Source organism: Chlorocebus sabaeus, chromosome 2 (genome assembly GCF_047675955.1).
Source record: "Chlorocebus sabaeus isolate Y175 chromosome 2, mChlSab1.0.hap1, whole genome shotgun sequence".
In the NCBI taxonomy this organism is placed as follows: domain Eukaryota; kingdom Metazoa; phylum Chordata; class Mammalia; order Primates; family Cercopithecidae; genus Chlorocebus; species Chlorocebus sabaeus.
This window is the reverse complement of record NC_132905.1, coordinates 25578660-25594752: the sequence shown is the minus strand read 5'-3', so window position 1 is coordinate 25594752 and position 16093 is coordinate 25578660. Positions and strand designations below refer to the sequence as shown.

The 16093-nt window shown below is 37.4% G+C and overlaps 1 protein-coding gene across 3 annotated transcripts in view; it reads left to right on the top strand.

Annotated features, from left to right (window-relative positions):
* Window positions 1-16093, top strand: part of RALGAPB (Ral GTPase activating protein non-catalytic subunit beta) — a 108545-nt gene that overhangs the window by 45611 nt on the left and 46841 nt on the right. For all 3 annotated transcript variants that reach the window (XM_008017676.3, XM_008017666.3, XM_008017658.3), the window contains exons 7-14: window positions 1874-2052; window positions 3198-3346; window positions 3476-3692; window positions 7186-7387; window positions 10469-10636; window positions 11088-11202; window positions 11585-11732; window positions 15441-15505. In XM_008017676.3, the coding sequence (XP_008015867.3) occupies window positions 1874-2052; window positions 3198-3346; window positions 3476-3692; window positions 7186-7387; window positions 10469-10636; window positions 11088-11202; window positions 11585-11732; window positions 15441-15505 (1243 nt within the window). The remainder of the gene's footprint in view (window positions 1-1873; window positions 2053-3197; window positions 3347-3475; window positions 3693-7185; window positions 7388-10468; window positions 10637-11087; window positions 11203-11584; window positions 11733-15440; window positions 15506-16093) is intronic.

Genomic DNA, 16093 nt, shown 5'->3' with positions numbered 1-16093 from the left:
TTCCCTTTGCTTAGTTTCTCCAAAGGGAAAATTGGATCAAATTATCTTCATTAATTAGGTCTATGGCAGACATCTGGATACCTCCTTTAGGACAATTTTGCCTCCTTTCTTAAATAAGCTGTGACTGGCAGGTCGTGAGGATTATTTATGATTGTGATTATTTGTGATTGTTGGCAAATTTCCTAGGATGAAGGTTGTATATGATGGGGAGATAGGCATCAATATTTTGTGTTGTATGTTAGTGATTTATCTTTTTCCAGAAAAACAAAAAAATATTTTTCATTTTTGTTTCCCATAGTGTTCTCAAATGCTTGTCTTTGGACTTGTGTATGCCCACCTGCCCTTTAGGCCCCATCTGGAGATTGTTTCAGTACATTTAGGTGAAATCTGGATTTTTAACAGGTTCCCCAAATGCATCAGGTACACAGGGCATTTGGAACTGCCAGAATGCAGTTTCTTTTAGTTTTTCATATCCTTTGTTACCCATTCTCATTTCAAGTTTTACTTACTTTCTTGAATCTGTTCTCTAAATATTTGGGTGCCAATAAAATCATTCCTGGTTTACCTTTGGAGAAACTGGTATGAACCTTTCTCTCTCCAGTTTTGGATGTGTCGTAGACACGAATTTAACCAAGCTCTGCTGGACTTAGGTGTAGTTCCATTTCAGCTTTACTCCTTGTTCTTCTAATTTCTGAATAGTTGAACTACAGCCCCCAGCAGGCACTGCTGGTAGAGACGAATCTCCCCTCCTCTGTCTTACTGGATGGACTAGTACAGTTCTGTGGAAACAGTATGCTTGGAACCCCATTTTTCTTACATGCATACACATTCCCCTTTCCCCAATTACAGTTACTTGAAATTCTTTTGGTGGGTGGAAAAAGAGGTTTTCAAAGGCAGAGCATGTATAGATCACTGATTCCTATTTCTCAACTAGTTCTTTTGCCTTGTAGGTAGTGGAAATTCTGTTTACCGGCTTTAGATTATCAGTATTACTTTGAATTGGAGAGGCTTCTTAATGGAATGCTAAGCAAACCATTTGAGTGAAAAATTGTAATGTGTTTTTAATGGAAATATTTCAAACTGTACATAAAATGTAATTAAACACAAATACATTGTTTTGAAATGTATGGCTTTAGAACATACACATGAACACAGCATAAAACTATAACACTAATCCTGATTTTCAAATATAGTTGTTTTTTTTTTTAATTGGAAATGTTAATATTAAAGTAAAATTTTCTCCTTGGAGTTCTTGTTGACATAGCTTTACCATTCCGTTGCTTAATTTTTTTTTTCTTTCTTCCTTCCTTTCTTTCTTTCTTTCTTTCTTTCTTTCTTTCTTTCTTTCTTTCTTTCTTTCTTTCTTTCTTTCTTTCTTTCTTTCTTTTTCTTTCTTTCTTTCTTTTTTTTTTTTTTTTTTTTTTTTTTTCCCTGAGATGGCGTGTTGCTGTGTTGCTCAGGCTGGAGTGCATTGGCATGATCATAGCTCACTGCAGCCTCGGCCTTGAAATCCTGGGCTCAATGCCTTCCGAGTAGCTGGGACCATAGGCACGTGCCACCATGTCCATCTTCTATTGCTTAATTCTAAACATATTAGAAAAAGTGTCTATGTATACTCTTAAAAAATTAAAACTTTTTCTAGTCTTACTTTGATTCTCATGCTCTGAATAGGCAATGTTCATGTAACCACACTGCAGATCTTCTGTAAAGAAGTGTTGATATTTGAATCACTAAACCCGTTAAATACAAATCAGTCTCTTCTCTGAATCAAAGAAATAGGCACAAACAGTCCTGTTCTTAAATTAGATTACATGTATTTTATTGCTATAGAAATTTCTAAATTTGTGATTAATTCTTTTCTCTCTTTTAATAGTAATCCTGTGGATTTGAGTAACCCAGCTATTATAAGCTCTACTCCCAAATTTCAGGAACAGTTCTTGAATGTGAGCGGAATGCCGCAAGAATTGAATCAGTATCCCTGCCTTAAACATCTGCCTCAAATATTTTTTCGTGCCATGCGTGGAATCAGCTGTCTGGTGGATGCATTCTTAGGTGAATTTTGTGTATGTTGCTAGATGTATGAAGAGCTTCATTTAGATAACTCTAGAGGCTAACCCTACGAGTTATTAGAAAACATCCAAAGGAAAAGATGAACAGATTTGATGACAAATAACAAGCAAAGAAAAATTATTTGCAACAAATAAAATAGCCAGAGGGTTATCGTTTTTATGTAAATATTTAGGTTGGTGCAAAAGTAATTGCAGTTTTTGCCATTTAATGTGGCCAAAACTGCAATTACTTTTGCACCCACCTGATACATCAAACAAGGTGCTAAGAACAAGAATTAGGCTAGTAGATAAATGGACAAAGGATAAGAGTAAATGATTGCAAAAGAAAAGAGTGTTCATGCATACTAGCTATCCAAGAAAATGCAGATGAAAATGCATTTGGGACCATTCTCGTATATATCTTTAAAAAGCAAAATTATACCTTTAGTGAGCCATACTTTTAAGCTGTTTTTCACATTTATTTTAGATATATGAAAAGTCAAAATTTTAACCTGTTGAAAGGCAGTGATTTATAGTATCTGTCATTTTCTAAAATATTTATGTGTGCTTATTAACGTACAGTTAATATGTTAGCTCTGTTTAAGTTTGGCTGCCACTTAACAACCAAAAATCCTAATACAAACAAGATAGCTTATTTTCACATCTGTTAAATCCAGGGCTAGGCTGTACAGGGCCAGTATAATGGTTCCATCACCAGCAGGGATCCAAGGCCCTTCCATCTGGTGGCTCTCCATTCTTTGCACAGTGCCTCATGGGCCATGATGGTTGAGTGAGTTCCATACATCCTGTCCAGGAATTAGGAAGGAGAGTCTGCATATAATTGGTCCTTTAAGAAGATCTCTTAGAAGACCTACCCAACAGTCACCAACTTCTTTATGGTCAAAATATGGCCACATCTAGGTGCAAAGGGAGCTTTAAAATTGAGCCATTTTTTTCTGGGTAGCCATGTCCAGCTAAAGTTTGTGTTCTGTTACTCAGGAAGAAACAGTGAATAGATAGAGAGGCAACTAGCAATCTCTGCTATAGTCTATGTGTCCCAAGCCTTCACTAGGTTGCTGGGAAAAATTTTCTTATCACATATTTTGACCTATGAAGAATAATTTCATTTGCCTTTTTTTTTTTTTTAAGGTATTTCTAGACCCCGATCAGACAGTGCTCCCCCAACACCCGTGAATAGATTAAGTATGCCTCAAAGTGCTGCTGTCAATACCACCCCACCACATAACCGGAGGCACCGGGCTGTTACTGTGAATAAGGCCACCATGAAGACAAGCACAGTAAGAGTTTATATCACCATTGTTAAGCTATATAAGGTTGGCTTTTTAATCTGCCATTCTTTTTATAAAGTCTTACTATTTTCTCAAACTTTTCATTGGTATGGGTGTGTTCCTGTGTTCGTCTAATAGGTTAGTACTGCTCATGCCTCTAAAGTTCAGCACCAGACGTCTTCCACCTCTCCTCTGTCAAGTCCAAATCAGACTAGTTCAGAACCCCGGCCACTGCCTGCCCCTCGGAGACCAAAGGTTAACAGCATCTTGAATCTCTTTGGATCGTGGTTATTTGATGCAGCATTTGTTCACTGTAAACTTCATAATGGGATAAACAGAGACAGCAGCATGACTGGTAAATATTACTCAAGAAATATGTTACCACTTTTTTCCTTTTCCTTTTTCTTTTTCTTTTTAGTCTTTCCTACCTGCAAGATTAATATGTATCTTAAAAAGCTCTCTGTTTCTGATCAAGCAGTGTCTTGTGCTTAACCCCTTCCAGCTGAAGTAACAGAACTTTAGAAGATTTCCTCCCTGTTCTTTTTGTCTATGTTCTATGAGGTTTGGCCTTTTGTCTGGTTTTCTTAGACATACTTAAGGTTAGCCACATTTTGTTGAATCAGATTTCTTTCAGTAGGTGACCTGGAAGTTCCCTTCATGTCAGCCAGGATAATACAATTTATATAAAGAATTAAAAATTCGAACTGGAAATTTACATTACAGGAAGTGTTTTCTTCAATTTTGACAGCCATTCACTCATTAGTACATGTAAACATCAGAAAATTTTTGCTTCACACTATACTGTAACCTCTCAGATTTGTAGTCTAGAGAACTTTATTTCAAGGGCACACTTTCAAAAATACTACTTGCTCTTTAACTTAATAAGATTGATTGGTGGAGAATTAATAACTCAACCCTGATATCTTCATTTAGATTTTATTATAAAAAAGAAACTGTCTAAAGAAGAGCTGGTGGTTTTTTTTTGTCATCTTAACCATTATATTTGGCATAGGGTGCAGGATGGATGGGTGGGGTAGTACAGTGTTTTGAATATTTATAATATGTCTTAGCTAAAAAATGACAATGGCTGACATTTATTGAGCTGCTATTACTATGGGCAAGGTACTGTGATATATGCATTAATGAGTGTATTGGTTGTTTGGTAAGAAAGCACTCTTCTGCTGGGGTTGGAAATAAGACAAAAAGACGTCTACTTACATTAGTTGATGTATCTCTAGGGAGACTGTTAATTCCAAGGATAAAACTAATACAATGGCCAGAAGGGTCTCTGCTTTCTCTTAGAAATGGTTTCTTAGCTGTTATTATAATTCTTAGCTATTATTACTATCATCTCAGAACCAGGGTCTATGTCTGTGAACATTATACACATGTAATTATTTAGAATGTTCTTACAAATCTTTAATTTAGAAAAATTGTGAATATTAAGATTTCTAGGAATATAATTTGAGAATGCCATGTTTGAGTTTAGGGATATCTTTGCTTGCTTTATTTTGTTCAAATTCAGACACTTTATATTCTGCCATTTTCATATTATAATTTTATTCACAGTTTGAAAGTAGTGCTTCTGGGATAGGTAAATGTGCTTACTTACAATAAGTGAAAACTTTTAAAAGACGACTTTTGGGTTATGCTTGTCTTTATGTTCGTTTACTTTATATTTTGAGTTTTCTGTACCATGTTTATATTTATTAATTTGCATTTTCTAGAATGAATCAGTCCTGTTTTTCTTTTTTATTTTTGTTAAGATGTAATTCTTACAATGTAACTTTTGGGTATAGAGCTGTTGACGCTGAAATCCATGAATCTAGAATGGCTCAACCTGCTGCTTGGTTGGTGGGCTTGCTTAAAAGGAACTTATAGATCTTTTTGCTCTCCAGGGAGTTTGTAACAGCTTTGCTCACCCTCTTGCACCAGAAGATAAAAACCAGACTTCAAATCATATGTGAACAACATCTTACTTTAAAATTTTTCCTTGCTGGGGAGAGGATAGAAGCTCCTTTTCTCCTCATTGTGTTCAGAGATGATAAAGGCTGTTACATTACCCAGGAGATATGAGGTATCCAAATAGTTAAAGGGGTTAGAATGCTAGGTGCCAATCTTGAGGTCTCAAGTCTGGTGGGAGGCTTGGGTATATTAACTGTTTTTAAGTACTGGCTGCCATCAAGGAATTCTGCCATGCAGTTCACCTCTAACTTAAAGTGTTTGCTTCTTTGAACTGGTTAGCTTTAGATTTACATGACAGTACACTGTGCTTTGTAAAAGTAACATTGAGCTGGGAAGGGTTAATGAACTAAAATTTTAATGCACGTTATGGGCACTTCAAAACCTCAATTCTTTGTAGTTGTGTAATTTTCTTCGTTCATTGTTTTGCATGATACAAAAATCATAATTTTGGACCTGAATGCACAATTTCCTGTGTTTTTGAACTAGCTTGTGGTATCGTAAAGCTTTTAATTTAACTTTTAAAAAGCTAAAAAGCTTCTTAATTTATTGTAAAATTTCACCATCTTTAAAGTATTTTATAATTACTACTGTCCTTTGATTTGTTTCCATTTATTTCTATTATCTTGCAGCATCTTTTATCCAAATTCTTCTTTCTTATAAATCTTGTAAGTAGGAACCAGAAGCTTCTCCTTAATTGCAGTCATGTTTTTATTTTTTTCATAATTCCATTAAAAATTTGATTGTCATTGTCTCTTGTAGTTCTTGCACTTGGGAAGAAAAATACTTTTCTGTGTTTTGAATGGGGAAGATTGTTGGCAAAAGCAAATTAATCTGCCTGAATCAGTCCCATTATTTCTGTATACTAGTCTGGTCATGTCATGAATTCCAGGACTTTGCACTAACTGTGTTTTGGCTTTTTTTTTTTTTTTTTTTTTTAAAGCTTTAAGCTTATTTTTATACAGATTTAGTGTTTGATTTGTATGCATTCTGCATGTAGTGTTTTTCAAATGTATTATTGCTGGATAGCTTATTCAGGACTAAAAATGGCTCATGGGAAGTTGCATAAAGATTTATGCTTGACTCTGCATTCTATTAAATCTATTATAAAATAATTTAAGCATTTCATGTAGAGTAATAAAAGATTTCAGAGTGATTTTCAATACACTGTGAAATCTTTTAAAAATAAAAGCAACTTTCAAAGGGCTTCTGTTTCAGTGATAACGAATGACCATGATAATCTTTTTTATCAATCCAATTTTCTGATTTATCAGCCTCAAGTTAGCTGCTGTCTGTGGTTGTTAAAATTCATTCTCATTTTGCTTGGTTGAGCGATTCTTTGGTGTGTGTTTTGGAGTTGGGTGGGTTGTGGGAATGCTCTCTTTTTCTCCCTGCCCACTTCTCATCCTTACTTTGCCCTCTCCCTAAAGTATACAGACTGGTATAGGGTTGCCCACTTAATTAGGATGTCCATCTAGGGTAATGTGTAAATTGCAGTAGCTATTTTTCTTAACGTTTAAGCATCATTGTGTAGGGGGAAGAAAAAACAGAAAAGAAATAATAGAAAAGCCAAATTCTGTATTATATATCTGTATATGGATACAGATATATACAAATGTACTCTGCTGATCAAAAATTCAGTTGAAAAATGCTTCTTGTACAATCTGTTAAACTGACAATGCCACTGTAAATTAATTGTAACCTATTTTCAAAGAAGATTTCAGAGAGCCCTTTTTAAAAACATTAAGACATAGTTGCTAAACAAAAGCACTTATTGGATTCAAGTAGCTATTTAATGACACCAACATTTGATCTTTGTGTCCAGGGTCCCATGAGCCTACTCGGCATATTGCAAATATAATAAAACCCTCCTTTTCTCTCCCCAGCCATTACAACACAAGCTAGCATGGAGTTTCGACGGAAAGGGTCACAAATGTCCACAGACACCATGGTTTCCAATCCTATGTTTGATGCAAGTGAATTTCCTGATAACTATGAAGCAGGAAGAGCTGAGGCTTGTGGGACACTGTGTAGGATTTTTTGTAGCAAGAAGACTGGAGAAGAGATTCTGCCAGCTTATTTATCCAGGTCTTGGAATTTTTGTTTGTTTTTTCATTTATATAGTTTTGATAGTGAAGCCATTGTTGCGTTGCTTGGCCGACTGAACCGATGAGTGAATGTTGGTCAGAAATACCTACAGATGTCTGTAAGTGATCGACATTTGCCTGAAATCTTTCATTTTACCTGTCTCATCTGATTTGGTAAAGACCCTTAAGACCCTTTTTGTTTTAGAAGTGCTATTTATGTCATCTTATTTGAATCTTTTTAATATGGAGAGATTTTGAAGGACCACAATAATTTGTTAACAAATTTTTAGCAAAGTATTTGCATGTAGGCAGTCCAGAAATAAGTCAGCTGTAAATCCTGCTTCCAAGGAGCTTATTTTCTGGGCAGAGCCACAAACAAAGCCATGTGCACACGTGACAATGATCAACAGGAATAGGATGTTGATGGGAGAGGTACAGATAATGTGCTATGGGCATTCAGGGGAAGAAGCAGTGCACATTTATTTACTCCAAGGGGATTCAGGAAAGAGTTATGGAGGATTGAATGATTATGCTGGAATTTTAAAGGATGGTTAGTGTTTAGACTGTGTTAGGAAGTTGGTTAGGGTCATCTTCTCCAAATCTATGGCTTCAGCCATCTTTGTTAATGCCTCTGCCATCCATTCAGTTGCTTAGGGCAGAAATGAAGAATCATTTTAGAATCCTCTTCTTCTGTATCTTTAGTTGATCAGCCAACTCCTGCCTTTCTGCTCCTTAACCCTCTTTCTGATTGCTGTTTTCACTCTATCCACCATTATACTTTAGACTTTGTCGCTTTTCTCCTAAACTAACTCATAATGGCCTCCCGTTCATCTTGACACTGTTTTGCCTTCCTTTACTGATCATTCACACAGGTGCAGAAGTGAGGTTAATATCAACAGAGTATTTAGATATCTGCATACTTGTTAGGTTCTCAGGAGATAGAATTAAACTGACCCTATCAGAGGGAACTAAGTACAGAATTTTATGAATATGAAAAAGAATGGTATATACAGGCAACTAGGCAGGGTTATCTTAACTATAGGCACTTGGCTTTAAGCAACAGAAACCTTCTCAATCTGACTTAAGTAAAAGGAGAGTAAGTTGTGAGAAGCTAGTTATATTTATTAAATTCTAAGGTTAGAAAATGCAGTATGACCTCATGAAGAGCAGATACTCAAGGACCGAAACAACTTTATTCCTCTCTCTCTGTCTTCCTAGTCTCCCAGAACTGCTTCATTCTTCTCATCTCTGCAGATCATTTTCTCATATTGTAGTGTGCTTCTGAGTTCCCAGTTTTCATTAGCTGGGCGTGGTGGCACTCCCCTGTAGTCCCAGCTACTCAGGAAACTGAGGCAGAAGAATCACTTGAACCCAGGAGGCAGAGGTTGCAGTGAGCCGAGATTGTGCCACTGCGCTCCATCCTGGGCGACAGAGTGAGACTCTGTCTCAAAAATAAATAAATAAATAATTAAAAAGTACCCAGTTTTCATGACCTTGGTCTAGGTGACCATCAGGGCCAATTAGTATCTCTGAATTTTAATTATAGACTCCTGGGAAGGAGGATCTAATTAGTCTGCCTGTCTCTGGTTTAGTCAGCTACAGTTGTGTAGGTGGGTCACATAAGGGTGTTAGAGCTCACCCCCTTGTTGTGGGGGCACGTTTCTCAGGAACTCTGGGCTGGGGAGATATCCTAAATGGTACTCTAGTAGTAGGGGAGAATGCTATCACCATGAACTTTCTGACTGAGCCATAAGACTGAATGGGTGGTAGTAGGACAAACTAAAACAATAGATTCATGAGAGGGCAAGTGATCAGTTTAGTTTTGAATCGATTGAATTTGAAGTGGCTATGGGATATTTGTCAACAAATGTTTATTAAGTCCTACTTTGTGCCAGATATTGTGCACAGAAGTACCATAGTAATCAGTAGACATCCAGATATCCAGTAAGCTTTTGGCTAACAGATCTGGAGTTCAGTTGAGAGGTGTGGGTTAGAATGATTTGATTATATTTAGTGACTTAAGAAGTGTTTAAAATCAGGTTAGTAAAAGAGAGAGCTTCCAGAACTAAGGTTGTCAGACTGAGGAACACCATCATTAAGAGGCAGGTAGAGTAAGAGGACCTGTGAAAGAAAATGGTCATAGAAATCAGGGAAGCATAAGGAGACAAGGGAGTAGTCAAAGGGTTGAATGCTTTCAAAAGGCAGAGTGAGTTAAGAATTAATCATGTCTCTTGGATTTAGCAATCAAGAGCCCATTGGTTATTTGCTAGTGTGGTTTTAGTTGAGTTCTAGGGAGAGAGATTGAAATGGGTTAAGCAATAACCAGTAAGTGATGAAGTTGTTTCTGAAGAGTTTTGCAGAGAAGAGAAACTCGCCTCACAGTAGAAGAGTATAACAGTATAGTTGCTCTTGAGTAATGGGAGATTGAATGCTTAGTAAGTTGATTAGAGTTTGGGGGTGGAGTTAAAAACTAAGGTATATTCAGGCATATTCCTAAAAGGAATCTTATTCAGGTGACCTTCATGATGAATACAGAAGATCAAATGCAGGTTTCTTTCTTTCATTGTCCCCCCAAAAATAATGGGGAAGGGACAAAAATGAAAACATACTTTTTCCCCCTAGGAATTACTAAATGTTGCAACATTTTTCTGTTATGGAATTTAACTCAGCAATTCCCCCAGTTTATTGAAAAGTACTGCAGCCTATTATTTTGTTTTGTTCTGGTTGCCTTATTTGCAGGCCCCTGGAACTTTGAGTTGCAAGACTTAAACTTTGAGAAGGTGCAATAGACATGAATGGTTTTTTTTCTTCATTAAGAAAGATGATTTGGGTCTTAGTGTATATAATTCAGAATTGTTTTAATTCCAGTAATACCCTTTAAAGGGTAAAATTCCAGTAATTCCAGTAATACCTTTTAAAGGGTAAAATTCTAGTAAATTCCAGTAATTCCAATAATGCCCTTTCTTTAAAGGGTAAAAATAGTGAAGAGTGGAAATAGACTTTCAGATAACTATGTAGCAAATAATAATTATGAAAACTTTTGATTAGCAGTTTGTTTAAAATTTTTTTCTTGCTTTCCTAGATTTTACATGCTTTTAATTCAAGGTTTGCAGATAAATGATTATGTGTGCCATCCTGTCTTGGCCAGCGTTATTCTAAACTCTCCTCCTTTGTTCTGCTGTGACTTGAAAGGGATTGATGTTGTGGTTCCTTACTTTATTTCAGCTCTTGAAACCATTTTGCCTGACAGGTAAGCTATCATTCTCTGCTGTTATATCAACTGTCTGATTTGGCCTGGTCTGTTGGTGCTTCCTCCCCAGTTTCCTAATGTATCCTGTCTAGTCGTCTTCATAGTCCAAGAGAACTCAGGCCACATTTAATGAGTGTAGTGTGTCCAAACGCACCTCATCCCTGAACTCCTTCAGTTCTGATTTGTCCGTGGGCTTGTTGAATTGTTTTTGGCCTGGTGTAGAAGGGTGAGAACAACTCCATCACAGAGGTCTTACCTTTGTAGAGTAGGCCTTACATTTTAGATAAAGAAATCGATCAACTTCTAGTTTAATTCAGTAACAGTTTAACTTAGAAATACACAATACACATATACACAATGCTAGGATTTGGAAAAATTGGCATTATATGTATTTGGCAGTAGCTAATGTACTTTAGTTCAAAAATACTAATATCTTTTTATTTTTTGGCAGAGAGCTCTCAAAATTCAAAAGCTATGTAAATCCAACAGAATTGCGAAGATCCTCCATTAATATCCTACTTTCTTTGTTGCCCCTCCCTCATCATTTTGGCACAGTCAAATCTGAGGTAATGTTTTGTTAAAGTTTTTTTATATTCTATATTCTGTTTTGTGTACTAATTTAAGTCAAATCGAATGTTAAAAATGGAACAGGGGATGTTTTATTTTTCAACTCAAGTTATTTCACTCAAGTTATTTCAAGTGAATTAACAAAGTTGACTTGTGATTTTTTTTTTTTTTCCTCTGTCAGTTTTTCTACCAGTTTTCAAGCAGTTACAGGCTGAGGACATCTATTAACATATTGAGTGTTAGTGACAGAGTTAGCACAGTGGCTAATATTAGACTGAAAGCCTTTCTCATTAGACTGATCTGTTCCTCCACTCTGGCTGTTCCCACATGGGCTCATGAGCTGCAACAGCTGATGTTAAATATTATTTGCTTTTTCCATAGGTGGTCCTGGAAGGAAAGTTTAGTAATGATGACAGCTCGACTTATGATAAACCAATAACTTTTCTGTCCCTGAAGTTGAGACTTGTGAATATATTAATAGGTGCCTTGCAAACAGAAACGGACCCCAACAATACCCAAATGATATTAGGTTTGTATTCACACATTATGTTGTAAGTGAAACCCAGTACTGTTGACTGCAGGCCTGATGAGGAGTCGGCAGTCAGTGACTGGAGCCTAAACCTAATGTAGCTCTACTTATTCTGAATCAGAGGCAGTTAGTTTTTTAATGTAAGAAAATTTAAAGCGGTGAGATGAGGGAAGTAAAGTGTTACAGTTGTCTTGGTTGGCCATTTTATTTGTGCTTTTGCTTTTCTTTCTCTTCTCCCTTCTCTCCTTTCTCCACTCTTTGCCTCTCCTTCCCATCCCTCTCTTCTTTCCTCCTTTCTTCCTGCCCTCCTTTCTCCTGCCTCTTTCTCTTCCTCCTGCCTCTTCCTCTTCTTCCTGCCTCTTCCTCTTCCTCCTGCCCCTCTTCTTCCTGCCTCTTTCTCTTCCTCCTGCCCGTTACTTACAGGTCTCGTCAGTCTGTACTTTCCTCCTAGTCCTTTTTCTCTTGAACATAGTAGCTCATGATTTCTTCAGAACCTTACTTTGTATCCCTCCTGCTGGGATGTTCTTTCCCTAGATTTTTGTTTAGCTTTTCTTCATCATCTTCTTAGAGAGAGCTTCCCTAACAGACCTTGCTAAAGATGATCTTATTTCATAATTTTTTTCACAGCACAGAACCTGAAATTATTTTGTTTGTTTAAATGCTTGAACTCCCCCCTTTTTACATGTTTTTTAAAATATAAGGTATTTGTTGATTGACAGATCTATTGTTAGCACTAAGGGACAGACAGTCTTATCTCCCTGAAAATCTTCAGAGAGACCCTGATGAACAGAGGAATTCTTCTTTTCTTCCTCTAATCTGATGTTCAAATTGGGTAAACAGCAATGTATTACATTTGCAAGCAAAGGGTTTTCAATTGTTGCTTCTGTGTCTCAGTGCCACTGAAGTGCAACCCTGGGTATTGAGATCACCACCCTTGACAGTGGAAGCTCTTAGGAAAGTAGGGCTTTCCTCAGCCACATAACAGGAGTACCCACTGAACTATGTGAATGCAAATACCATCCCAGCCCACAAACCTGGGTGGCAGTTAGAACTCCCTACTTATGGAGCAATTGATCTTTGAGAATGCTTTGACCTTGGCAGTGGTGAGAGGCTTGCTTTCTTCTCTTCATTAGCAAGACAAGAATTAGGCTTCTTCCTAGCATCTTAGATTTTTACCTGTTCAAAAGTGGGATCAGACATTCCGTTTAAGCCCTCATGCCCCTGAGGAGGTGGGGTGTATGTCCTTCCAACAGGAACACAGTCCATGAAATGGTTTCTAAAAGGCCTCTAAAACTGAGAGAGAGAGATCCTGAAGAGATGGGTCACAGTGGCCAAGAACCATATTTATCCAGAGACACCTAATTAATAGGTGACTGGAATTGTCTGTATCTGGGCAAAAAGCTTTTAGGGTTTCATAAGTCTCAAAAGCCATTAATTGTGGACACAATTTTCTAGACTCACAAATGGAGTTTTTTGCCAACACCCTGAGCTGTTGAGATCCACATATAACTTTTTGATTCCCTAAAAACAGCCTACTGTTGACCAGAAACCTTACTAATAACAGTTGATTAACATATATTTTGTATTTTTGAATATTATTAATATATACTGAATTTTTACAATAAAGTATGCTGGAGAAAAGAATATTTTATTAAGAAATACATGGTGTAATCCCAGCACTTTGGGAAGCCGAGGCGGGTGGCTCACGAGACCGCCCTGGCCAACATGGTAAAACCCCATCTCTACTAAAAATACAAAAATTAACAGGGTGTGGTAGCACATGCCTGTAATCTCAGCTACTTGGGAGACTGAGGTAGGAAAATGCTTGAACCCGGGAGACGGAGGTTACAGTGAGCTGAGATCATGCCATTGCACTCCAGCCTGGGCAATAAGAACAAAACTTCGTCTCCGGAAAAAAAAAAAAAAGGCTGGGCGTGGTGGTTCATGCCTATAATCCCAGCACTGTGGGAGGCCGGTGGGAGGTGGGTGAATCATGAGGTCAGGAGTTCAAGACCAGCCTGGCTAAGATGGTGAAACCCTGTCTCTACTAAAAATACCAAAAAAAAAAAAAAAAAGGCCAGGCATGGTGTCAGGTGCCTGTAATCCCAGCTACTCAGAGGCTGAGGCAGAGATTTGCTTGAACCCGGGAGGTGGAGGTTGTAGTGCGCTGAGATCATGCCGCTGGACTCCAGCCTGGGTGACAGAGTGAGACTCTGTCTCAAAAAAAAGAAAATCATAAGGAAGAGAAAATATATTTTTAGTACTGTATTTATTGATACCATAAATTGTTTATAAGATAAATCGTCTCAATTGTTGGACAGTTGCAGCTGTAGACCCCAATATACAGTACATATCAAGCAACTCAGCTTTTTCTTGTAATGTCATGACTTTTCTCTGCTTCTTGGGAGCACTTCCAACATCACTAGTGGCACTTCCTATGGGTCCCATGGTGTTAGTCAAGGTTCATGGTGTTGCAGTAAACATGATGAAAATATGTGAGAACCATGGATACTGCAGTATTCAGTCTATGAGAGAGATGAACTACTCACATGGAGATGGTTAACATCACATTATATTTTAAGCAGGATACTCATTAACACTTGAGCTCACCCCAGTAACAACAGGAGGAGGCTACAAAATGATTGCAGTAGTACAGTGTGTACTACAGTTAATTTTATGCAGTTATTTAATACTGCAACTTTGTTTACATTTCTCTGGACTGCAAATGGCATCATGTATGGTCTGTAAGTGTTTGTGTACGTAAGTTTTTGATAAATTTTAGCTTTTTATTTTTTATTTATTTTTAGAGACAGGGTCTTGCTTTGTTGCCCACTCTGGTTTCAAACTCCTAGGACTTCAGGCGATCCTCCTGACTCGGCCTCCCAAAGTGCTAGGATTACAGGCGTGAGCTAGTATGTCCAGCCAATTTTAACTTTTTCTAATTTTTTAAATATTTCTTTTCTTTCTCTTTTTTTTTTTTTCTTTTTGGGATGAAGTCTGACTCTGTTGTCCAAGCTGGAGTGCAGTGGTGCAGTCTCGGCTCACTGCAACCTCCGCCTCCCAGGTTCAAGCAATTCTTCTGCCTCAGCCTCCTGTGTAGCTGAGATTACAGGTGCACACCACCACACCTGGCTAATTTTTGTAATTTTTAGTAGAGATGGGGTTCCACCATGTTGACCAGGCTAGTCTCGAACTCTTGACCTCCTGCCCCACCTTGGCCTCCCAAAGTGCTGGGATTATAGGCATGAGCCACTGTGCCTGGCCTTTTTTTTTTTTTTTTTTTTTTTTTCCTTAATATTTCTAGGCTGTGCAGTTTGGGAGTATTTTCAAATTGTCACAAATCTCCAGAAAGCTTTCTAACATGTTTATTGAAGAAATCTGCATATGGCCCAGGCGCAGTGACTCATGCCTGTAATCCCAGCACTTTGGGAGGCCAAGGTGGGCGAATCACGAGGTCAGGAGATCAAGACCATCCTGGCTAACACAATGAAACCCTGTCTCTATTAAAAAAAACAAAAAACAAAAAAACACCTGCATATGTACAGTTCAAGCTCATGTTGTTTAAGAGCCAACTGTACTTTCATGGGTATTTCAGGAATGCTCAACCAAAATTATATTCTTATCTCTACTATTAATCATATAAAATGTTTTAGCCATTTTAGTGTTCTTGTGTATTTTATATAAAATACTGTTTTGTTGTTATTGCAGGGGCAATGTTAAATATTGTTCAAGATTCAGCACTTTTGGAAGCCATTGGTTGCCAGATGGAGATGGTAAGAAGCATACATGTAATCTGTCAGAGAATATCACTTTTGGATTTTATGTAAATTCCAAAACGTCCATCTTTGTGAATTTTAAAGGCCTTTAGTTTGTAAATCCTGCTCATTGGCTCAGAAGGATTCTTTTTAAAAATAACATATATTTTGAGGTTTACTTTTCAGTGCCTCATCAGCTGTACATCAGGTTCCCAAGAGATTCTGTATGAGAGAAACTACAGCTAAATCCAGTCTTTATTTCTGAACAGTATCTACTTAAACTCTTACTTGTTTTGCTGTGGTGGCAAACTTGGTGGAATAACCTAGGAAAAGTCCTAGCCAGCAAGCAACTACTTTAACTTTTTCTTTCCCATCAATTCTTTGTAACCCCTCTAGACCTAAGTTTGCAGGTCCCTCAAAGCACCAATGCTTCTAAATCAAAAATGCTTCTCAGAGACTTCCAGTGCTCTCTGCTTTGTCTTCAAGATATATCATCCCTATACTTAGAGTAGAGGCAAGAGAATGGGGAGGTTAATAGGGTATACTGGGGTAAGTTGGGTATATGTAGTAAGCTGAGTAGATGTAGGGTGGGTGATCAAATTATTA